We start from the raw sequence: 24270 nt of genomic DNA on the forward strand, positions 1-24270 counted from the left end.
ATTTGTACAGGGTGAGATATGTGGATCTAGTTTAATTCTCCTACATATACCTACATATAGACAGTTGTCCCAGAATCATTTACTGGTGAAGCAGCCTTTTCTTCAATGCATATTTTTTGACATCTTTGTCAAAACCAGGCTTAAATCTATATAGGTTTATGTTTGAGACTTCCATTATATTCCATTATATTTTGTGCCAGCACCATGCTGTTTTTCTTGCAGAATAGCTTGAGATCAGGTATGCTGACACCTCTAGTGGTATGATTTTTGCTCATGATCACTGTACTATCTGGGATCTTTGTTTCCTGTTTCCATAGTAATTTGAAAATTTTCTTACTATTTTTGTGGATACTGACATTGGGATTTTGATGGGAATTATATTGAACATATAGACTGTTTCTTGGCAATTCAACAACTTTCATGATATCAATTATCCCAATCCATGATCATGGAAGCCTTTCCATCTTTTGGTATTTTCTGTTTTTCCTTTGGTAATTTACAGTTTCATTATAAAGGTCTTTCACTTCCTTGGTTAGGGAGGAAGTAAAAATAATGTAAGAACAGAAGGTAGAGGGGAGGGCCAGGACATGTTGATGGCTACTGGGGATGAGAGCTTCATTTTCTCCAGTGGTGTAGCTGCTGGTAAGTTATCCCTGCTTCCATCAAAACCTCCCACATTTGTGCAGTCAAGAAACTCTGATTCAACTAAGTGGGTCACACACAGGAAGACAATATGAAGGCAGGAAGGGATAAGAGACACAGCAGGGAAGGGAGGGTGAAGAGGGAAATGGGGTTGGAAAGGACTGAAAGTTACTGATCAGATGACTAAACACCCTAACAGTCATGCTGGAACGCTCATCCAATAACTGATGGAAGTGGATGCAGAGATCCTCAGCCAGGCCCCAGGTGGAGCCCCAGGAGTCCAACTGTTGAGAAAGAGGAGGGACTGCAAAATCGTGAATGGTTGAATCCAAGATTGCAAAAAGAATAGGGACAAATAGCCAATCAAATGGAAGCACATGAATTATGAACCAAAGGCTGTGGAGCCCCCAGCTGGATCAGGCCCTCTAGATAAGTGAGACAACTGAATAGCTTGAAATGCTTGGGAGGCATCCAGGCTGTGGGACCGGGACCTGTCCTTAGTGCATGAGCTGGCTGTTTGGAACCTGGGGCTTATGTGGGGACACTTTGCTCAGCTTGGAAGGAGGGGACTGGACCTGCCTGTACTGAATCCACCAGGTTTAAATGAATCCCCAGGGGAGTCTTGGTCCTGGAGGACATGGGAATGGAGGGGCGGGGCTGGGGGAAGGTGGGGGTGGGGGCGGGAGGGGGGAGGACAGGGGAACCCATGGCTGATGTATAAAATTAAAACACATAATAAAAAAATTAAAAAAGAAAGAAAAGTAGGAAACAATCAAACAATAAAGACTTTAAATCAAATAACATGGTTTCTCAAGGCTAGTCACATGCTGAGGGTTTTTCCAGAGGCCTCTTTCCTTCGTCTGCAGCTACCAAAAGCAGCAATTTCCCTCTCCTTTCTTCCCCCTCCCTCTCTTCCCCCTCCCTCTCCTTTTTCCTTACCTCCCCCTCCCTCTCTTCCCCCTCCCTCTCTTTCCCCCTTCCCCTCTCTCTTTCCCTCTGCTTCTCTATCTCTCTATCTCTAGCTCTCTCTCTTCCTTACCTTTCCCTCTCCTTCCCTCTCCACCTTCCTTCCCCCTTCCCCCTTTCCCCACATCTCTCTGTCACTGAGAGTATAGTAAACATAAATGTTTTCTTTTGGCTTTTATTTCAACATCTTTTGAACACCTGCCAGGCCGTATAGAGGTTTAAATGGGCCTCAGCATCCCAGATGGATGCTGGGCACATGGAGACGGTAGGACATGGCCTGGAAGATTCACATGTAGACAATGAGCTTGAGGCTAACAAGAGTGGCCAAAATTAAATCAGCATGCATGTCTGGTATCTGTTATACTGGACACACCTGGGATTCCTTTATACAAGTGTACAGTTTCCAGGGTTTTCCTGAATTCCTAGAAAAAGCCCAAGGTAATTCAAGAAGGTTAATTTTAGTCTGACATCTTCTAATCAGTTTTTATGTTAGAGAGATCCATGTTTTAAAAGTGAGTCCTGTCATTAATTCTATTGTCCCTGATGCCAACAAACAGAAATGGACACTGGGTATGGCATTGGCATGCAGCATAGAGAGGCCTACTGTATAGTACCATCACACTAGGGCCTTAGCCAACCTATCCCAAAGAGGTTAGGATATCCTATAATACGGCTAGATGGCCAGGGGAGTAGCAGAGAACATATTCAGTGCCTTGGTATTTTCAATTTTTCTTTTCTTTTCTCTTCTCTTCTTTTCTTTTTTGCACAGTGGTGTTTTTGTTTTCTAAGAAGCATACCCTGTACCAGATAACCTGGCCACCAAGACCAGTTGGAGAAGGTCATCTTTCTTAGGGTTATTGCTGTGCACTCTTAGCTACCCCCCAGCCTGTGACCTAAGACACATGCTTGCTATCCTCTGAACTGGAGCCAAAGGAGCAGGATTTCAGGCAGGCACTAGAGGGCAATTTCAGTGTCTACCCATGGAGGATGAGTGGAGTTGGCTTGGAGCCCTTCTTTGTGGGAACTCTGACTCCAGCTCAAATAAGGGGGTCATGCTACTCCTCCTCTCCTGGCACCCCACCCGTAGGCCTGCAAGGAGGAAAAGGAGCTCCCCAACAGTAGACGAAAGTTAAACAGTGACCCGGTTCCTGAATATCCGCCTAAAAAGCTGAGGCTCTTAGTTCCCATGAGGCTTGTTGCTGTTGCTTCCATCTGAGAAGTCTCCTTTTCATCATGTATGTATGTATGTATGTATATGTATATACATGTATATACACATATATATGTATATACATATATATATGTATATATACATATATACATATATATATATATATGTATGTATGTATGTGTTCAATACAAAGATGGCCTTACCAGTGACCTAGGGTGGGCATTTATTTCAGCTTCAGATGAGATGCAAGAGTAGGAAATGGAGTTTTCCAGTGAATATGCCAGTGACTGAGCAGGAGATTTTAGAACTGCCCAGGGGCAGGTCAAGGAGGGGAACAGAGGGACCGGCACATGTACACCGAGTCTGGGATGCCCGTGCTGGGAAGCAGCGTGTGGTGTGCTCCCTCCCCAAACCTCAAGTTGTGCCTGTCTGCCTCCCACAGATACATTGGTCCTTGGGAGTCTCATAACTATCTTCACTGGTGATGAGTTAACTCTTTCCAGTGTGTGCATACCTCAAAGGTGTAGTTAAATGCTCCAGAATGAATGTGAGAGAACAGCAGAGAGAGAGAGCCAGGAGAGGAGCAGGGAAGTGATAGATGGAGTGAGTTTGCCCAGCAGTGGTTGCCCCAGCAGTGCTGTTAGATCCGCAGGGCTGTTGATGCTCTATTGGGGACAGAATTTACAGAGGGGCCACTCGCTCAGGGACAGGGATGCCAGCACACACGGCTGTCAGGGAGCAGAGGTTCAGAATACAGTCTGCCAGCGCTGCTTACCAACCTGGAGGCAGCGTCTTTGCTTTAGGACATTTGCCTTCTTCATCGAGTGCCATGGTGATGTCCTTTGGGGGCTGTGATAAAGACTGCATGAAGTAACATTTGAAAAGTAATTAGCATAGCCCATGGTGCAAAGTCTTATTGAGGACATCTAGTAACAATAAATTGCCTTTCTGTAAACTAATTCATCTCATGTTAGTGGAATAGTTCATTTATTGCATATCTGTAGACTTGGATTCTAATTTTAGAAAAGACAGATAAATTACAGGTGAAATAGGAATTATAGTGTTATCTCATTTTGCTCCCATAGGAGGCCTGGAAATTTACAGTGGAGAAGGCGAGACACATCCTCAAGAGGTCCTCCACCATGGTAAGCAATCACCTGGTAGCAGGCCAGCCTTCTCCTTAGCGTGCTCTCCTTCACAGGCCCTGCTTTCACACTCCAAACGCCAGAGGCTTCTCTGGACAAAGCCCAGCAATACTACAGTCACTTTGGACTGAAATAAGAACATGAGCTCATTTCCATTTTCTGTCTCTTCACTCTGCCTCCGCTCTATGGCAGGCAGTGCCAGCCCCAGTACTCTGACATTTAGGGCTGGCTCCTCTGTAGGAGCTGCCATGCGCTCTGTGGTATCAAACCCCATCTCTGTCGTCTGCCTGCTGCATGACAGCAGCACTAGCCATCACCCCACACACACACACTGTAACACTCTGATGGCATCGCCAAGTTGAGAAACCCCAGTTCTCTGACAGACCGTTCTAGAGAAAGTTGTGGCCTCCTCTCTTCCTCTTTCTAAAGCACGACATCAGGCAGTGTTTCACGTCACTGAGTTGTGGGATTAGGCCAATGATAGCATCTTCTGTAAAAGGACTCATAGAACTTAGATATTCAAAGCGCCTGCTACCCTGCAGAGGACTTAGGACCGGGAACGTGAAAGTCACCACCACTGCGGCTCAGCTCCATTCGCCCTCTTTCTCAATAGTGAGAACGCTTAGCTCAAACCAGCCAGTTGAGTGGTCGACGTAGGCTCCTTTCTATGGAATTGTTGAAACCCTGCCTCAGCAATTACACTTTCAGTTCTTGTAAGTGGGGCAAGCCAGTCCCCGTTGAAAGGTAAGTAGGAAAGTAGGCTGGATGCTGGGCACGGTGACAGTGAGGCCTCACAGGCCCTGTCATCGTCTCCTCTGCCAGCGTCCCTCAGCATTCACCATCAGGCAAAGCATCTAACAGTATTGATCTAGCAACAAAGAAACAAAGGGAAAACACTGAGGTCCAGGCTGACCAGACTCAGCAACGGAACACACAGACTGTCCAATCACGTTTAAATAATAAGCACTCGGTTTCCTTCTGTGCGCCCTATACAATATTTTCAGATGGCAACCTGAAGGGATCCTGTGAGTTTTGATGAACAAGGCTGAGCCAAGTTAAGTGGTGCCACAGAGACATCTCTACATAATTGGTTAATCAGTCATGATGTCAGCTTCACCACTCACTGCTGGTCACAGAATAATTAAAGGGCAGTGGTGGCCAGTTCAGCTAGTCTGCTTAAGGTGCTGACTAAGAAGCAGAAACGCCACAAAATCCCCATGACCAGCATTTGCAGAAACCTGGGCAGAATGGAGGACAGTGTGGCTTGCCTTTTGTTCCACTCAGCTCAGGTTTAAGACTTATTTTAGGACATTGTTTATTTTACTGGCACAAACTGCCTTGGCACAAACTCAAAGGCTAATTAGGATTTTACAATTTTTTTTTGAAAGCATAATTGGTGAGGCAGGATTCCAATTTCAAAAAAAAAAAGGGAGGGGGATCCATGGATTGTCTCAACAATTAAGAGAAGAAAACTTCCCCCAGAAGTTTCTCTTGATGTGTTTACACTCCAGATTAAAATAATTAGGGAAAAATGTGTCTTTGACAATCTGCTCAGGGAATATTTGCTGTAATTAATTCTACTTGATGGCTAGTATGACTGAAGACCTACTAGCCAAGACCCAGAGAACTCTTCCTCACAGCCCTCTCCTAGAAAAGCTGGACTGGGAGGAGCTGGAGATACGGCCCGGAGGTTAAGAGCATGTACTGCTCTTGCAGAGGACCGAAACTTGATTCCCAGCATCCATTTCAGACAGTCTACAACTTCCTGCAACTCCAGCTCCAGGGAATCTAGCGACCTCTTCTGGCCTCTGAGGGCATTGCACTCTCAAGTACAAACGCACACACAGACACACAGACACACAGACACAGACATAACAGAAAAAATAAGAATTAATCTTTAATAAAAAGAATTATCTTTTAAAAAATCTGGACTGGTGAAAAGTTATTTGTTATGGAAGGCATCAAAAGCTGAAGAAAAAGTGTGGATCTCGGGAAAGTCCAGGAGAATTTTTGAGTATTTAGAAGAGAACATATACACCAATTGTTTAGAATAGCTGAAATATGGATATTTTACTTAATTTTCACCTATACAAACTGGATAGTTTTTCTCAACTAAATCAGTTCTCTATGTAACTAGTACATGGGCAATGCATCACATAAATCCATGAATAGCTCTTTCCAAATCCAATGTGTCTACTATGCTGATAACTCGCTGACCAGGCCTCCTCAGTGCTGAACCTGAGGAGCACCTTTGAATTGGTCTCTGTGGGTATGGAATTCTGCTGGGAACAGCCTGTGCTTCTGTACACAGAGCACTAAGCACAGGTCTACCTGGCCAATATAGTCACCTGGGAAGCTAACACATGCCTATGTTCACATGAGTTCAAAACCCAGCCCAGAACAGTGAAATCCAGGTAATATAATATAAACAGAGTCAAAAAGCAATTGAATTAGAAATTTAATTTCAGGTTAGATGTGTATAGGAAAATGATTTAATCCCATGCACACACACTTTGACCTTGTTTATATCCTTCACCCCATGGTCTGTATCCAAGCCCCATTTGTTGCTCTGCATCACTCACCATCTGGCGAGGGAAGCTGGCTAGATTGCACTGTCCCCAGAGACTGTCTACATTCTACACCTTCCTTTCAGACAGATTTGGATCCAGCCAAATTCAGAACTTTAACCCCTTTTCTACATTATTAACAGACCACCTGACTCTGTCTAGCAAAGTTCACATTGAAAGGTGGGGTCTGGCAAGCATGTGGAAGCGAGGATTTCTGTGGTGTAGCTTGCATGTCTATCTCAGTTTGTCTTTGCAAGTACATTGGAGTTGGAAAGGTAGCTTGGGAACAATTGTCTTTGACCCTATGAGTGACACAAAGAGAAGATGAGAATAGCCCTCTCTGGACCGAAGAAACAGGACGACTCTGGACATGCTGCATTGGCTACTGCATACTTCCTGACCTCAGTATCTTTGTGATGAACAGCAAAGGCAGCAGCAGCCTTCCAGATAGATTTTGACAATGAACAATTGTGTAATTATAAAATTTTATTCTATTGTACCTCTTGTGTAGTAATTATAAGACTATTCGTGTAATTTTTTTCTGTTGGTTATCATCAGTGTTGAACTCTACGTTGTCATTAGAATAATTAGACAGACTTTCAGACTAAGGTAAATACTAAGAGAAGGAGCTCCAACATCTGAATGCAGCTGACTTAAGTCTCAGAATGTGTCTGTGCTTGCAAGCTGGTACCAATGTTTTGTATAAGGTCATGCTAATGTTTGTTCTATTATGTGTCAACAATTCTGACCTCAGTCAGACCCTAAGTCTTCGACTTTAACCTACTAAAGCACCCCTGCCTCCACTGTCACTGCCCTACACCCTATGTGACATCAGTGTGGTTCCTAACAGGTCCAGTTTTGATCCTCACCTCCAGCCCAGGATAGGAGACACTTGGCACTTGACACTTTATTTGTGCTGCTGACATCTGGCAAGCAGAGGCTGTCACACAGTACACAGGCAGCCTGAGGCTAGGAAGCCCAGTCTTGCAGCTCCAATGAGTTCTTCTCCTTCTTCCTTCCCTAAGAAACCCATCCCTAGATATCCTTTTAAGATACAAATATAGACCCCTATCTGACCCCTTCAAGGATTCTCTACTGTCCTCAGGGTAATAGGAAGATGAATCCTAAGCTGTCATAATGTCTTGTTTCTTTCATGGTTCATGGGGTTCTATAGATCCCAATGTTCCAGAAAGACTGAAATGTTTTACCATCCCCTAATACGCCAAGTCTTTACATGTGTCCACATCATGTGGCAGGATTGAGACTTCTTCACTTTGGTATGCACATTGAAAATCTCGTTGAAATACAGACTGTCTTGTGATATGTTGTGGGGAGGGCTGTGCATTTCTTGAGGCTCCTAGGTGGCATTGACACTATAACCATATCTTGAGTGACAAGGATCGGGAACAGTGTTTCTCAAGCCTTAGTGGCTGCAGAATAACCTAAGAAAGTGGGCATGAGAACAATATGAAAAAAAAAAAAAATGAGGAAAGACAGATTGTCAGAATCCACCCTGCCCAGTTCAGTATGACTAGTATGACTAGATATGGACTGTATCTCGAGTTATAAAGCCTCCTGCATTTCTGCCTTACTTCCCACCATCTCCTTTTTGCCTAATTCTGAGTCATCAGCATTCCCTGCAGGGTTCCTAAAGAGCCCCTATTAGTGCCTATGCTTTGGACCCCACAACTAATGCCAAAAGCTGGTAACTCCACCCACATGGTGAGCTGAGGCCATCCCTGTGCTTTGCATAGATGTGGGTGTTGCTCCTCTAGGCCTGGAATGCCGGGAAGATATCTCAAAGACCCGTACAATACCTCATTGATGTTCTGAGAATGTTACCAGCTCTCGGCCAGGATGAAAATCATGTTAATGCTTACAAGTACACCTCACAGGCACCCGAGGGATTCAGGGCTGGTGGTACTCAACTGTGTCTCCCTATAAGCATCTCCTTAACATCCCGATAGGATAGAATTGCTTTATTTAAAAGCATTTTAAGCCTATTTTCAAAGCAATTCTGAAGAGAAATGTTGTTTGAGTGCCTGGACAAAGCAGGCAAGACCTATTTGGGAAGAAGTGAAGTGTGAGGGTGGCTATGAAGGTGGGAGCAGATGGCTGGATGAAGGGGAAGACTGAGTTCCAATCCCAGGAACCAGCACAGGCCTCTGTATAGGAGACAGAATGAATATGGGATGTGGGGACATGAGCAAAAACTACATCTGGATAAACACAATGGAACCAGGTTTGGGTCCAGCCATTGGGACAACAGAGGGGTCTTTTGGTGGGAACCATTCCTTGAGTTAATCAAATCTCCTTTTTATCTCCCCAGAAATATCCTAGAAGTGGTCCCAATATTTGTTCACTACCATTTTTGTCCAAGATCTGCCAGAAAATTGAATTGTATGTATACTATTTCTACTATCGAAGCAGTTGTGACATCTCTTGGCTTGTCTTTGTTTTCTGGGGTCTAAACTGATGTGCATATTTAAAAGGCATCCTCCTGAAACTGATCATGTTTCTTGCTCAAAACACAGCTTGTACGGAAACTAAAAGAGAAACCCACTTTGAACAAAATAAATTTGGAAATGTATCACAGGAAATCTCAGCCCCAGTGAGCAGTGTCCCAGTGAGGGTTTCAGGCAATTATTACTTAAGACTCGGGGGAAGCCTCTTCTTGCCACATAACATATGGAAGAGGTTGGCTGCCACATTCCTGCACTGCTTTAGGGACTTTACCTGATTCAGGTGGTGAAGGAATGAAGAAAAAACAGCATACAGAGACAGAAAGAAATGCTGGGGTTGGGTGGACCTGGCTCTCTGATGGAGAAACCTCAGGACCCCTAAAGCTCAGTGTGTTTACTATATAGAGTAGAACAGAGAGGCAGGCTTATTGCACACAGCTGAACTAGGAAGAGGAGTTATTACACAGTTAAACCAGGAGGCAAGTTTATGGTATACAGCTGGACCAAGGAGGCAGGTTTAGTTCATCTCTGTAGGAGCAGAGTCTGTGAGGTAGTAGTCTTCAGGCAGTAAATATCAAGATGGAGGAAACGATGATAGACATCTTCTGCATACACTATCAACATCTATACAAGCCAGAGAAAGGCTTCACCCTAGGGAAAAGGCTTTGCCACTTTCCCATGGGTCTGAGTCGATAAGGTCCTTTACATGGCTGTGCCCATGTCAGCAGCACACATTTACTCAGGAATTCTCTCACTCAGGGCTTCTTCCACTCCTCACAGACAGCACTGGTCATGCCTGTAACCACAGAAAGACACTGCCCCAAATTCTACAACCCTCCAACCATCCACCCCCCCAATAAACAGGTCAATGTCATTTCCCAGGCTGACTGATGAGGCTCAATAGTAGACCATTATCCCAGCTAGCACAGAGGTCTTGGTTCAGTCACCAGTGCTGTAAAGGACAGCAGCAAAACGACCCCAGATCTGAGCTTCACCCTATGTCCGAGCTTAAACGAAACATCATAGAATTAATATTCCAAACAGTAAGACACATGATGACTTGAGAATCAAAATAGTCCAGCTTTCTCCTCGCTCTCTGTGTTAGTAAGAAGAATGGACAGCTCAAGGAAAACTCACACACACTCCTTTCAAAGGCTAACTCTCAAAGAGCTTCCTCTGATGAAGCCCCATGCTCTTCCACAGTGCCACCACCTGGCAACCAAGCCTTCTGCACAGAAGCATCTAGGGACATTTTAGCTCTAAATCATCTCTCCAAGCCACAAAAAAAGTAACACCCCCAGGCCAATGAGGACCCAACACCTCCACCCCTGGGTGTATGTAGCTCTATGTATCCTTTATACTCCTTTTCAGAGTTTTATTGTTTTGTTTGTTTGTTTGTTGTTTGTTTTTAATCTTGAGTTGATTTAAAGAACATGAGCCCCTTAATGTCTTTGGACTTGTTTTCCCATATCTAAAATCAAACTGTAAGTTGAACCCTTGCTACCTCAGCACCATTTGAGAGCCTTAAAAACCAACCTAGTGAGAGAGTACTACATTTTCCCAAACATTCTCTAGGTAGGTCTTGGATAATTTGTCCTCAAATGTGACTCCTGGCTATCTGTGTCCAACAATTGCTTGTGCATCAGGAGACAGAGCTAAAATAATACATACACAAGTAACGGTTTAATGGATGTGAGCTGTTCATGTAGACCACAGCAGCATCTTCTTGGCCACCTGTTTTCTCTTGCTTTCCTGTAGGAGCTCCTATTACTTTATTCCATTCTGCTCCAGCCTGGATGTCATAGGTAGAAGAAAGGAAGACATGAGAATGCTCACAGGTACCAGAGACAGGCTGCAGGGATGCTCTAAGGAGCTGGGTCAGTTGCTGCTGCTGCTGCTGCTGCTGCAACAAAAAGGCACAATGTATGCTCTCTTAGTCCTGGAAACCAGAAATTCAAAGCCAAGGGCATCAGGTCTATGGTCCTCTAACAGATGCTCCTGGTAGAATCATTCCTTGCCTCTTCCTGGGTGCTGTGGAAGCCATCAATCCTTATAGCTGCACCCCTCCAATCCCCACCTCCACTTTCCATTACATCATCCCCCACCCCAATGTTTGTTTTACCTCTTAGAGCCTGCCTGTTGTATTTGATGAAGGTCCATTCTCAGGACATCAAATTAACTGAATTACATCTACAAAGACCTACCTGTGTTAAGGCCCAGTTGACAGTTACTGGGAGATGAACATAATTCAAGCCATGATAAAAGTTTTCCTATGCTCCACCATTCATTATCTCTTGAGCTTCATGGGGACTACATTTGCTGAAGATCATCTCTAGGCTGCCATTATGATAGCTGGAGAAAAGAGGAGGCAGCTGTGATTCTGACCCACATTCAGGGTCTCTTAAGAATTGAAGAGTGACAAACTTTTCCTAGCTCATCCGCCAACAAGAGCCCTGCAGCCAGCTGGCCTGAATCCCAGAACCAGTAGCTTCACCCCTTTCTGGGGATGGGGTTAGGCACAGAAAGCCTCAGGTTATGAGGAGAAGGGACTGTCAGACATGAAAGAAGATGCTTCAAGGCTGAGGTGTAGCCCGCTCCCCAGGTGTCCAGTCATTTCATCAGCCTGATTTGAGCTGATTTGGGACCCCTCTCCATTAATGGCACCATTGAAGTTTCCAAAGATATCCAAGTGATAACTCTTTAATTGAACTACCTTTGAAATTTTGAATTCAGGAGCATCTGGGGCCATGGATTTTCTTGGCCCAACTTAAAAAGAAAATTATTCCTTTACGATAAAAGCAAAAACAGCACGTTTTATTCTTTTTTTAAAAGCCACTGTGATTCAATTATAGTTTGTACCACACCATAATGTATTTGGTAATTTATGACTTACAAAGCACACACAAGTGAAGCCTCATTTGCCCTTCAAACCAACCTGTGGTTCAGTAATCATCATCAGAACAAATTAGCTGATGCTTTCTGTACATCAAGGACATCAAGGACCATTGTGTTTGTTGAGGCAGGCACTATTATTGTCCCCTTTCAAACAGGTAAAGTTACTCTTCAGTGGCCACAGATCTGGTGGCCACAGATTACCCTCTGCTCCCATTGACCCTCTAGACTCCCAGCCCTCTTCTTTAGGTGAACAAATAGATTGTAAATGTCCACCACACTTGTTTTGAGCTCCATTTGGATGCCTTTGATTAAAAAAAAAAATTACAAAATCCCACAAAGTCCCATGTTACTAAGGCTAAATTTTAGATTCCAGGCACAGCCTCATCCTGCCCCATGACTGCAAACTTCTGCTGTCCTATATCTGATTTCCCCCGAATGGAGGGGAAAGTAGTGCTGCCATTTTGCTACAGGAAGAGTCTGGTAGCAAGGCACGGAGTGTCCTTCCTCTTAGAGTATCCATAACTTTGGTCTGATTTATGTTATCATGCCTGTGTTCTTGGCTACCCAGTCTCATAAGGAAGAGTGTGTTACTAGCTAATGACCATTAAATGCCCAAGATTCTTACAGTGAGTGGTTAAAATAAAAGTGTTTCTTAACAAGGGTTAAAGACAATTGTCTTAGTCAGTGTTCTGCTGCTGTGAAGAGACGCCCTGACCATGGCAGCTCTTATAAAGGAGATCATTTAATTGGGGCTGGCTTACACTTCAGAGGTTTAGTCCATCGTCACATGGTGGGGAGAGTGGTGGCTTGCAGGCAGACATGGTGCTGGAAAAGTTGAGAGTTCTACATCTGGGCACAGGCAGCAGGAAGAAAGAGACAGCGGGCTTGTCTTGAGCATTTGAAACCCCAAAGCCCATCCCCCACCCCCTCCAACAAGGCCACACCTCCTGATCTCTATCGAGTATTGCCACTCCCTAATGACCAAGCATTCAAATATATGATCCTCTGGGGGCCATTCCTGTTCAAACCACAGGAGTGCTGGGGTTCATTGGCTAGTACCAACATGTAGTCTATATTTCCTGAGTACTATAACATCAATATCCCATGTCTCCTACAACTCCAATTCATTTATTTTACCTCCTCAAATGGCCCACAATAAACAGAGAGAAACTGTTTGAATGGAGAGCAGCGATTAGCCAAGTGTGGCTGACATTCCTATGAGGCTACTCAAACTCTGGGTTTTATTTTTAGATCAATGTCTGTCACATAAACAACCAGTATCTGCACATGTTTATTTTCACAAACAGCTTTTTCTTATCTCACCAGGCATTTTGTTTTCCTTCCTAGATCCATAAAGAAAGCCATGCCATTCAAAGATGTAGATTCTGACAAATACAGTGTTATCCCAGTGAGTATTGCCATGAATGAGTATGTGTTCACTCCTTATTATATTTCATCTACAAAGTTCTTTCCTTTAATAAGACAAGACTGAATTTCATTTGATGAACATATATCAGTTCACAATTTCAAGGGCTTTTTGACTTCATAAAATCACCAGCCATCAAAGCAAACCATAAACCCAGTTCTGTTCCCTCCTCTCCCCGTTCCCACCTGCAGTTCCCCATTGGGCTATCATTACCACAAGGGTGGTGTCAATTATTTGGAAATTCATAAGCTCAGCTTACTTTTTCAATTGTGTGCATGTGTGAGTTTGGTTTAGAGTTGCTAAGATGCCAAAGAAGTTTCTGGGGAAACAAACAACTCCCCACAGGATGAGAGACTGCAAGAAGGAACATGGTTGGATAGAATTTTGATTCCTGTTTGTTTTAAGCTCTTCAGCAACGTACAAATCCAAATGATTTGCAGTTGACATACATTATTTTTGAATTATCCAATGAAAAGTTTCATCATTGGCCAAATAGATGAATACCCTGAGAAGCTGGGCAGTCCTGCTGTTTCGAGGAGTATACATGGATGCATACACACACACACACACACACACACACACATGCACGCATACACACACATATACATATGCATATATGTAAGGACACACGCATATGTACACACATACCCACATGCACATATATACATATACACATACCCTAAAACCTTCACACATAGGCACATACCCAATGTCACTCATCAACACATTCATATATGCATACACTCCCACTTTTGTCTGGGTTTGGTGTCATATTACATTTTACCTCACACAGTTTATCTTACATTAATCTTAATCTCCCTACTGATCTTCAATATTTGAGCTAAAAAACTGTGGATGTCAATATTCCTTAGATAGCCCTGATTAACCTTCACTATGGGCAGTGTCAAAGCTGGACTAAGCCCTTCTGTGTGTGCTCTACGATTTCAGACATTGCGGGGCTATCACTGGCGAGGCAGAGACTGTAACGACAGTGACAAGACAGTGTACCCCGGCAGAAGGTAACTTTTATTGGAGACGTGAGACACGATGGCTTTCCTCCAACCTGGGGATTCCTAGTTGCAGGGAGAATAGTTGTTTATACAAATATGCTTACCAAGAATCTTATACTTGCAAAGCACTTGGGGTGGAGTTAGGCACTAAACAAAACAGAAAGTTGCCCCTTCAATGGCATGGCATTCTATTGAGAAAAACTAGTTACACAAAAATGACTGCACATATTGACACAGGCCCCAAGTGGGTTCTCCCAATAAGGTAGACCCAGGAATTGTGTCCTGTTCCTTTAGAGCAAGGTGTGGACTCCAAACAATATGACCCATGCCCTGCTTGAGTCATGACCTGATGGACAACCACCATAGCTCTGCCTTCAAGACATGGCTGTACTACCCTTTGCTGTCACAGGATTGCAATGCTGGACCAGCAAGCTGACCAGGGGCTGCACAGCTCACAGGCAGCGTTTGCAGCTTCACTTTGCTAAAGAAGATGGACTGCAGACTTACTCCTTATGCACACCATTCCACAGCTCCATAGGCCACAGGAACCCTCAGTCATTGGAAAGACTGCCTTCAAGCCAAGGTTCTCAGAAATTCTCCAAATCAAGAATGTAGAGGCTACGTTGTTGTGTGATATTTTGTTTGCATTCTGACAAATACAGCTTGCCTGGAGATCAGAGGGTGGAGCTAGCCACTAGTTAACCATAGAGGCCAGGCAGTGGTGGCATATGCCTTTAATCTTAGTCATTAGGAGAAGGAAGCAAGAAGATCAGGAGTTCAAGGCCACCCTGGGCTACACCCAGTCTAAAAGAGAAACAGATCCAGGCAGTGGTGGCACATACCTTTAATCTCAACACTAGGGAGGTGGAGATAGGAATATAAAGTGGGTGGAGACAGGATCTTCGGCCCATTTAGTCCGAGGATTCCTAGAGACAAGATGATTCCCCATTCAGTTTGAAGATTTGCAGAAACAGGCTGACCCATTCGGTCTGAGATTTTGTAGAGGAAAGAAGTCTCTGGTGTCTGACTGTTCTGTTTCTCTGATCTTTCAGCTTTCAATCTAATATCTGACTCAGGGTTTTTATTGTTAAGACATGGTTCACTAAGTGGCAGCTTTTGGATGTTACAACACATATAGGGTGCTCTTCCTCGAAGAACACTATTATCTCACAGTGGCATTTCCTGTGACACCCATTCATGGAACTAACATTCACTGAGCATTCCATATATGCCAAAGACTAATGCTGATGTTTTCATTGTAGGCCAGACAACTGGGATGTTCATCAGGACTCCAACTGTAATGGCATTTGGGTAAGCAAGGGTTAAAGTTGAACAGCACCTCTTACTTTCTGCCTTCCCCAGTGTGGATTTTCATGGGCCACACTGGGAAGATGAGAGCCCAGGGAACTCTTCCCCAGCTATTTGCATGAGGGATAAAGATTTTCCATCACATAGGAAGACCATCAGTGATGTCAGAACTGAGGCCACCTCAGAAACAGCCTGTTTAAGCCATGCTGTGGTCACCCCTGTCTAATTCCTTTATTCTGTTTGATGTGTCAGAAAAGGGGAGTTGATGCTAGCACCCTTATAGCACCCACACAGCTGTTGGGAAAAGCCACATGATGTTGCCATTTTGTTATGGCCATTTTTGTTTTCTTTCATAAGACTTGTCAGGTAGCATGGAAATTACCCTGCGTGCACCACTCACACCTCGAAGCTTCTGGTTGTGCTGCCCCAGTTCTCTAGACACAATGGGTTTATAGCTTTCAGAGAGAGAGAAGGGAAGAAAGCAGGAAGCCAATCCAATACTTAACCTGCAGGAAGCAATGGATACAGCTTCGTGTGTTACAGTCATCTGACATTCACATGATTTGAGGGTCCTTGTGGAAAACAAAGAAACCAACTTACAAACACAAACTCAAGGATAAAAGTAGTCACTTAGACACATGAAGGAAATCCTAGCAAGTAATAAGAGTCTTGGAAAGTCAGGTTGGTTTCTTTTATTTTTGTTTTTGTTTTCTCCCAACCATGGAGTGCTTACATAGAAATACTTACATCCTATCAATGACAGCATGGCCTCTCTGCTCTACCTAGAAGAGTTGTTCTCAACCTTCCTAATGCTGCAACCCTTTAATATGGTTCCTCATGTTGTGGTGACCCCCACCCATAAAATTATTTCGTTGCTACTTCATAACTGTAATTTTACTATTGTTATGAATCATGCTGTAAATATATGATATGCAGGATATCTGATATGTGAGACCCAAGAGGTTCTTGACCTAAAACTTGAGAAGAGATGACATAGAAGGTTCTGGAGCTCCCAGCCCCTCCCAGCACCTTCACAGGCAGGAGCTGTGCAAACAAGCAGCCTTCAAGATAAAGCTGCCTGGCTTTGAAGGAAATTGTTGCTTCATTTTTCTGCTTAGTCCTTTTTCTCTCTCCAGGACACCAGTGGCTCAGGCTTATATTAGCAATCCCTATGGTGGGCATCAAGACCTGTGGCTTCTGGTATATAAACAGCATAACAGATAACTACTGTGTCAATCTCAAACATTCATGCTACCTCAGTCATGCTACCTCTTTATGGGATAGAAAACCTGCACTAGAGCTTGAAGGTGTAGAGGACCCCAAGGTAGCTCTTTTTGTTGTAAATCAAAGCTTGGTTATCTTATCTCAGGACAAAGGATTAGTATGTGGGAATGCTATCTTTGTTCCATGGTCCCCACTGTTTATGACATGGTATGCCACCTCCACAAGGAAGTGGCCAAGCAAAGACTAAAAGAAATCCACCGTGAGCTCAGGTGGCAAAACCTGAAGCTCATCATTACTAACTAGAAAGACAGAACATCTTTGTGTCTTCACACCTGTCCCGTTCTGCAGAGGAAAAATGACTCAGAATCACAAAGTCAAAACCAAGGAGCCTGCAGTCATCAAGGCCACTACTTACTACTGCACAGTGTTGCCTGGCTCCACTGTTGACTGTAATGCGAACAGGTATATGTGTGTTGAGGGTTGGCTCTTGTCATCAGTTAATTATGGGAAGCACAAAGGCCAATAAAGTTGGATGTTTCTGTTTCCTTCTGGACTTCCCAGCATGTTTCCATGTGCACTGGACCTTCAAGACCAGGAGCAAGAACTTACTTTTTCCATCATATCTATGTCCACCAAGCACTTTTGTCTTAAAATACGACTAATGTCTCTTCTAAGGGACAGGTGCTCTGCTAAGTGTCTCACTTTAGTTTGGAGGTTTGACTGTGGTGACTCAGTCACACTCAAGACCAGGTGCCCTTCTTGGGTCTCTTAGCCCTGGAGTTGTTGACATTTGAGTTAGACATATCATCTTAGAAGCTGTAGGGTATACTGCAGCCTCCTATGCTTCCATCCACAATATACCAAGAGTACCCCGTTCCACTGTGATAACCACAAGTGTCTCCATGCTTCATCAATGTCCCCTGGGTTGAGTGTGGGTTGAAAGGGTGAAATGGATGAAAATTGGTGTTCCTGAGATGTCTGGACACTTGGATCTCCAGCTCAGAGACTGTAGAACACACCCTTGACCTACGTCCCCAAGACTCAGTCAGCCCTCAGTGCTCCAAGGAGAGTCATTCCTGTCCCTGCTCCTCTTCTAAATGGTTGCCCCAGATTGCTCTGAACAAATGGGCCTCATTTCTTATTATCTTCCTGTTCTATCCTCAATTCCTCTTAAAGCCAGCTCATTACATGGAGTATATGTTGGATTAGGGACCCAAAAGGCTTCAAAGGATTTTATTTATTGATCTGACTTTGCATGTTAAATTCAGTTGGGAAGGATTTAGTGTATGTGTCTCATAAATTTAAAATCACACTGCTAATCTCTTCATTTCTCTTTTAAAGGGTATTGATCCAAAAGATGGCATTCCATATGAGAAGAAATTCTGTGAAGGTATGAACTAAAAGTCAGTGTCTTACTGCAGTAGATACTTCTTTTCTAGTTGAGTCAAAGTGAAGAGAAAAAAATCATCTCTGTATGGCAGAGTCTGAGGTTAACAGTTATTTTACAGGGCCCATTTAGATGGGTTCTCAAAACTGATCAGAAAAAGACAGGAATAGAAGAAGAGGCAGATCTAGAAGATGCAGAATGTAATTTGTTTAATTGGCTCTTTCCCTTGGGGACTAGAAACCTTAATGATAACATCAGGGAAGACTGCAGGGCAAATAACAGAGTAATCAGAAGCTGGGACTTTTCCAAGTAATGACATAGGAAGTAATATCTAATCTTTGCATGTCCTTTTCAACATACATTAAGCTTAGCCACACTGTACTGAGGAGACAGTCTCTAATGGTGAATATCTGAATGACTTAAGAGAGAAGCCAAGCTTCAGCCTGCAGATGCTTCCAGAAATAACTAAGCAAAAGCTTCCTCCTCTAAAAGTGAAAATGCCTGGGCATCTGAGCCACCAATGCTGAAAACAAACTCCAGGGATTAACCAAAACTAAGGCACTGTCCATATTTTGTTACTCAATGCTTCTCTGCTCCCTAGAAGATGGTTTTAGTTATGCACTCATTCAACAGGTGTTTCCTGGATAACCACTCTAATTTTATCCACAAACTGTAAGAGGGGAAATAGAGAGGATAGGGAATTGAAAGGTCCATTGAAAAGTTATGCAAATTAGAAATATTTGTTGAGAAAGAACAAATAAGTGTATAACCAAGCCTGGTGACATAGGCCTGTAACCTCATCTACTCATATGTTGAGACAAGAGATTGAATGTTCAAGTCCTGTTTGGGCCTCAGGATGATTTCAGGCTGGCCTGAGCAAGATAATGAGATCCTGCCTCAAAGTAAGATGTAAAAAGATGGTTAAGAGATATAGCATAGTGGTAAAGTATTTGCTTAGCATGTGCTGGGTCCTAAGTTTGATCCTCAGTACTACAAGAAGAAAAAGAGAGAGAAGACTGAATAACTCTGGAGTTTGGGGAGCATCTCCGTGCTAAAACACTAGTTTAGTATGCATGAGGCCCAATGTTCAGTTCCAGAACTGTAATAAAATAACAACAACAACAACTGCAGATTTAACCTTCTGGGCTAATGAGCAGAGGAAAGAAGACCCTGAATCTCCGCATCCCACCACATTGCCCTCTCAGATGTCCTAGACCCTCTTTCTTCTTCTCCGTTCTTGTGGGCCAGCAGCAGCTTCCAGAGAAGCCAAGGCTAGGGAACCACTACAATAAAGCTGGGCCAACCTCTGGCTCACTCCAGGGGCTTGAGAATGGAGGAAGGAGACTTCTCTGACTCTAGAAGGATCATTTGATTTTTCTAGGCCCTTAAGTGGCTAGAGGGTATACCCACCAGTAAGTGATTTGTGTAGATGTGTCTCTGAATCTGATTAAGTGATTCTTACATCCAGACATGCAGGCTGCACAGGGACCTTTCTATCTCTTTCTCTCTGTTAATCAGCCAGAACTGTCCATCTAGTGCCTTTGTGTATGTGGATTTAAGGACTTTAAAGAGACCATCACATCTTTAAACTATCAAAATTGCTCCATGAGGTCATTAACTCTTAAAGAGAATCAGTGTATTCTCTAAGAAAGCCATTTCCAGAACCAAAATTTAGGACATATTTCTGAACTCAGATCAAGTCTAATTCTTGTGTTCATCCATCATTCATTCTAGATGTTGTACAGCAGTTGCTTTTACGCTGAGCCAGGAAGCACACCTGCATTTGTGCAGCTTAGCTAGCAGTTCTTACGGCTGAGAAATTTCATTCGGCTCCTAAATGTTCCCTTCACACTCTCCAACACATGAAACGTGGCAATGTATCACTGTTAGGATGTACTGTGCATTCGATGCACACCAGGCTATCTGCTCCAATAACTACTCACTCTTGAGGCTGCCCACTGCTTGAGTACATAAATAATATAAATAAATTGTGCTTCCTAGGTTCACAGCCCAGGGGAATCATTTTGCTGGGAGACTCAGCTGGGGCTCATTTTCACATTCCTCCTGAGTGGCTAACAGCTTCGCAGATGTCTTTGGTAAGTAATTTGGGCAGTACTCATTCAGGATGTGCTGGCCTTTGCTTTTGTTCCCTGTGCTCTTAAAGGGAAGCCAACTCCAAACAGGTGCAAATTTTCCTTTGCAAGGGACATCCACGTCATTTCCCTTCTCGGCAAATGCAGGCAAACGTTTCTCCTCCTCACCTTTCCAGCCTCATCTCAGTACTGTCAGAAAAGGCAAAGATGGCAGTTGAGAGTCAAGACAGCAGCTGGTGTGCAGAAAGAGTCATGTACTGGCTTCTCCTGAAGTCAGGAGCATGGAGAGTGTTTCCAGCCTGGATGCTGTCTATAAGCATGACTTGAGGCTGGGCAGAGCAGACTGCTGGGCTCTTGAGAGCCACTCCCATGCTTCATGTGGGAACAGCAGGGGACAGAGAATCCACCCCCCTCTCTGAAGAACAGAATGATCCTGTAAGGGTTTTTAAGTGAAGAAAATAACAAAGACAGCCATCATAAATAATGAGAGACTCACAGACAACAGGAAAGAAAGAAGACACCAATAGTCACTGACACTATCAAACACTGGGCATCATGAGAGAGGTTTCCATGTGTTAGATGATCAGATCATGTGAATATAGGCAATCAACCATCTCTGCAGGTTCCATACCCACAGAATCAACCAACTGTAGATGGCAGCTGCAGACAAGCTGTGTTCACGGCATTTGTAAGGGACGTGTGTCGGCTTTTGTGGACCTCTGCAGATCTGTGTCTATGAGACCTACCATAGGTCAAGGACCTTAGAACGGGACCAATGACAGTCTAATGCTGCAGACAATATTTCTTAGTTTCAGTGTACTTTTTTACATGAATGAAACAAAGAAAGCAATGATCCAAGGAAGGTTGTTTGAGTTAGGAAAAACATGATCAGAAAAACATGTAAATAAACGCCAGTAAGCGCCTACTAAATATTAACAGAGCAGCCCCTTCCAGAACTTTCTCAGGACACACCAATTTAAATATAATTGTCTGACATGCAGTATAGCTTATATCTGGGAAAGCAAAAAAAGAAGACAGAAGGCCATATCCAGATTCAGGGTACAATAAGGAGAGCACTCAGCATACCCGTTCAACAGATTGAGTTCTGTAGCTTTCTTCCAACATCCAACAAGAATAAACATATCTTATAAATTGAATGTAAATGTTTAACACAGGAGGCATGAAATCACATCCAAGAACAATCCAGAAAACAAAATGAACATGAGGTAAAAGGCCCTCTGCCTTTTTTCCTGGAACCTTTCTCGCACTTCCCCAAGACATCATTCACCATGTGTCATTCTTTGACCGTGTTTCAACAGACATGTAAAGACTTTTTCTCATCATTGTTCCTTAAACAATACAGCACATTACCTGATGATGTGGCACTCCTATTGTATTTGGCATTATAAGTAGTCCAGGGGTATTTAAAAGTATCTGGAGGATGTGTATAGGTCATATGTAAATGCTGTTCCATTTTATATAAGAAACTCAAGCATCCATAAATTTTGGTATTCAAAGGGGCTCTGGAACCATCCCCCACAAATCCCAAGGGACTATGGTATGTGGCGAAAGAGGATGACAACTGTGTGTTCTCTAGTTCTCACCTGCCAGGTTTTCACAAGAGCCATTTTCTTCCCCAGTTGAACTGTGCAAACACATAGGATTTATGGGTCAAAGGATGAGAGTGAGAGGGCAGTCTGAATGGCACACACCCAAACAAAGGGTGCTGTGCCATCTGCAGCTTCAGCTTCCTAAGGTGAGAGCTGTCACACGAGGATGTGCCAACACCTGTACCAGAACCATCTACATAACCGTCAGGGCCAGTACTAAGTAATTAAAATGAAAAATGGAGATGTGTGTGGTTGTGCATGCCTATAGTCTAATCTGTTGGAGAGAGCATCAGTAATTAAAGACTAGTCTTATCTACATATTGAGTTTGAAGGCAGCCTGGGCTACATGAGACATGTTTTTAAAAGTTTCATTAAAGATGCTGTGCTGGCTAGTTTCATGTCAACACAAGCTAGAGTCATTTGGGAAGAAGGAGCCTCAGTCCAGAAAATGCCCACATCAGATTTGCTATAGAAAAGTCTGCAGAGCATGTCATTGACAGATGATTGATGTGGGAGGGCTCAGCTCATTGTGGGCAATGCCATCCCTGAGCAAGTGGTCCTGGGTGGCATAAGAGAACAGGCTAAGCAAGCTATAGGAAGCAAGCCAGTAAGCAGCACTCCTCCATGGCCTCCGCATCAGCTCCTGCCTCCAGGATCCTGTCCTGAGTTCCTGCCTTGACTTTCCTAAATGATGGACTACAACCTGTAAGGTAAAATAAACTCTGTTCTTCCCAGCTTGATTTTGGTTATGGTGTCTTTTCATAGCAATAGAAACCCTAGGACAAAAATTGGTACCAGCTCATGGGGTATTGCTTTGACAGACCTGACTATGGAATTTTGGGAAGATTATGGAAGAACTTTAGGCTAAAAACACCATTGAGCAGCCAGAGCTGAATGAGCTATAGTGGAAATTTAAAAGACAAATGCTGGGAGCTTGGAAGAGAAAGGTGTTGAGAAAAATGTAGACGATGGAGACATGGCTTGCGGCAATTCAGAGGAAAGTCTGAAAGTCTTAAAGACTTGTGGTGGTTTAAATGAGCCCTTATAGGCTCATATATTTGCTGGCTAGATGAACTATTTGGAGGGATTGGGAGGTGTGATCTTGTTGGAGTCGGTGTTTCCTTGATGGAGGAGGTATGTTGTTGGGTAGGCTTTGAGGTTTTAAAAGCCCATATCCCCCCTTCCCATGGCTGCCTGTGAATCAGGATGTAGCTCTCCACTACTTCTCCAGCACCATGCCTGCCTGCCTGCATGCTACCATGCTCCTCACTATGTTGATAATGGACTAACCCTCTGAACTGTAAGCCACTCCCCAATTAAATGCCTTCTTTTATAAGAGTTCCCTAGCCAGGCAGTGGTGCCCCATGCCTTTAATCCCAGCACTCGGGAGACAGAGCCAGGTGGATCTCTGTGAGTTCAAGGCCAGCCTGGTCTACAGAGTGAGATCCAGGACAGGCACCAAAACTACACAGAGAAACCCTGTCTCAGAAATAAATAAATAAATAAATAATAAAAAATAAAAATAAAAGAGTTGCCTAGGTCTTGGTCATGGTTTCTCTTCACAGCAATAGAACAATGCCTAAGACAAGACTCTATCAGGCCTTTTAATATTTTGAATTAAGTATCTGTGATGTTTGATCATTTGAAGAGTTAGCTGTAATAAACAAGAGACCAGCACCACTGAAATAAAACATTTGCTTCACTGGGACAATTGATGCTGGTGAGCTAAAGCTGAGGAATTATCTGTGATTAAGAAGAGAACAGCATCATTGAGGATCATAAATCTGGAAGTATTTCCTCAAGGTCAGCACACCAAAGCTATAATCCAAAGGGTCCAAGGCTGTATCCCATGCTGGCAGCTGCACTTGATTGTGTAAGAATTACCCAAGTGGTGCTTGTTTTGAAGACAGGAAGGAGTGGTAGAGATCAGTTGAGGCTTGGCACTGTGTGGCAGGGCTGGAGTCCATGAAAAGATACTGGGAAAGGCTATTGTTAGAGATACAGGCACAGTTGCAGTAGAAGGCCCAGAGCTGAAGAGATTATAGGGAAAAGTTGAGACATGGCACCATGTTACAGAGTCTGAGTCCCTAAAGAAAACTCAGAAAGGCTATTGGTTAAAATGCAGCTATGTTGCAGCAGGAGATGCCAATACCATGGGACAACTACCAAGGACAGCAGCAACCAATGTGTAGAGACAGCCTGAACATATAAGACAAGTTGTGTGTGCTTTAGATGGCAGGCTTCATAAGAACCAATTACTCAGGCCCTTTAGAGCCTGGAAGGATCATGAGTGGGCTCCAGATGTCAAGCACTGAACTTTGTATGCTGTTGAACTTGGTTTTGCTTTGAATTCATTATAATTAT

At 43.6% G+C, this 24270-nt stretch overlaps 1 protein-coding gene across 1 annotated transcript in view; it reads left to right on the plus strand.

Moving 5' to 3' along the window:
- Positions 1 to 24270, plus strand: part of Aoah (acyloxyacyl hydrolase) — a 212685-nt gene that overhangs the window by 88099 nt on the left and 100316 nt on the right. The window contains exons 5-11 of the mRNA XM_036188387.1: positions 3865 to 3924; positions 8821 to 8891; positions 13196 to 13256; positions 14223 to 14293; positions 15547 to 15595; positions 18158 to 18206; positions 20205 to 20299. Coding sequence (XP_036044280.1) covers positions 3865 to 3924; positions 8821 to 8891; positions 13196 to 13256; positions 14223 to 14293; positions 15547 to 15595; positions 18158 to 18206; positions 20205 to 20299 — 456 coding nt within the window. The remainder of the gene's footprint in view (positions 1 to 3864; positions 3925 to 8820; positions 8892 to 13195; positions 13257 to 14222; positions 14294 to 15546; positions 15596 to 18157; positions 18207 to 20204; positions 20300 to 24270) is intronic.

This window comes from Onychomys torridus, chromosome 5 (genome assembly GCF_903995425.1).
Source record: "Onychomys torridus chromosome 5, mOncTor1.1, whole genome shotgun sequence".
Taxonomy (NCBI): Eukaryota; Metazoa; Chordata; class Mammalia; order Rodentia; family Cricetidae; genus Onychomys; species Onychomys torridus.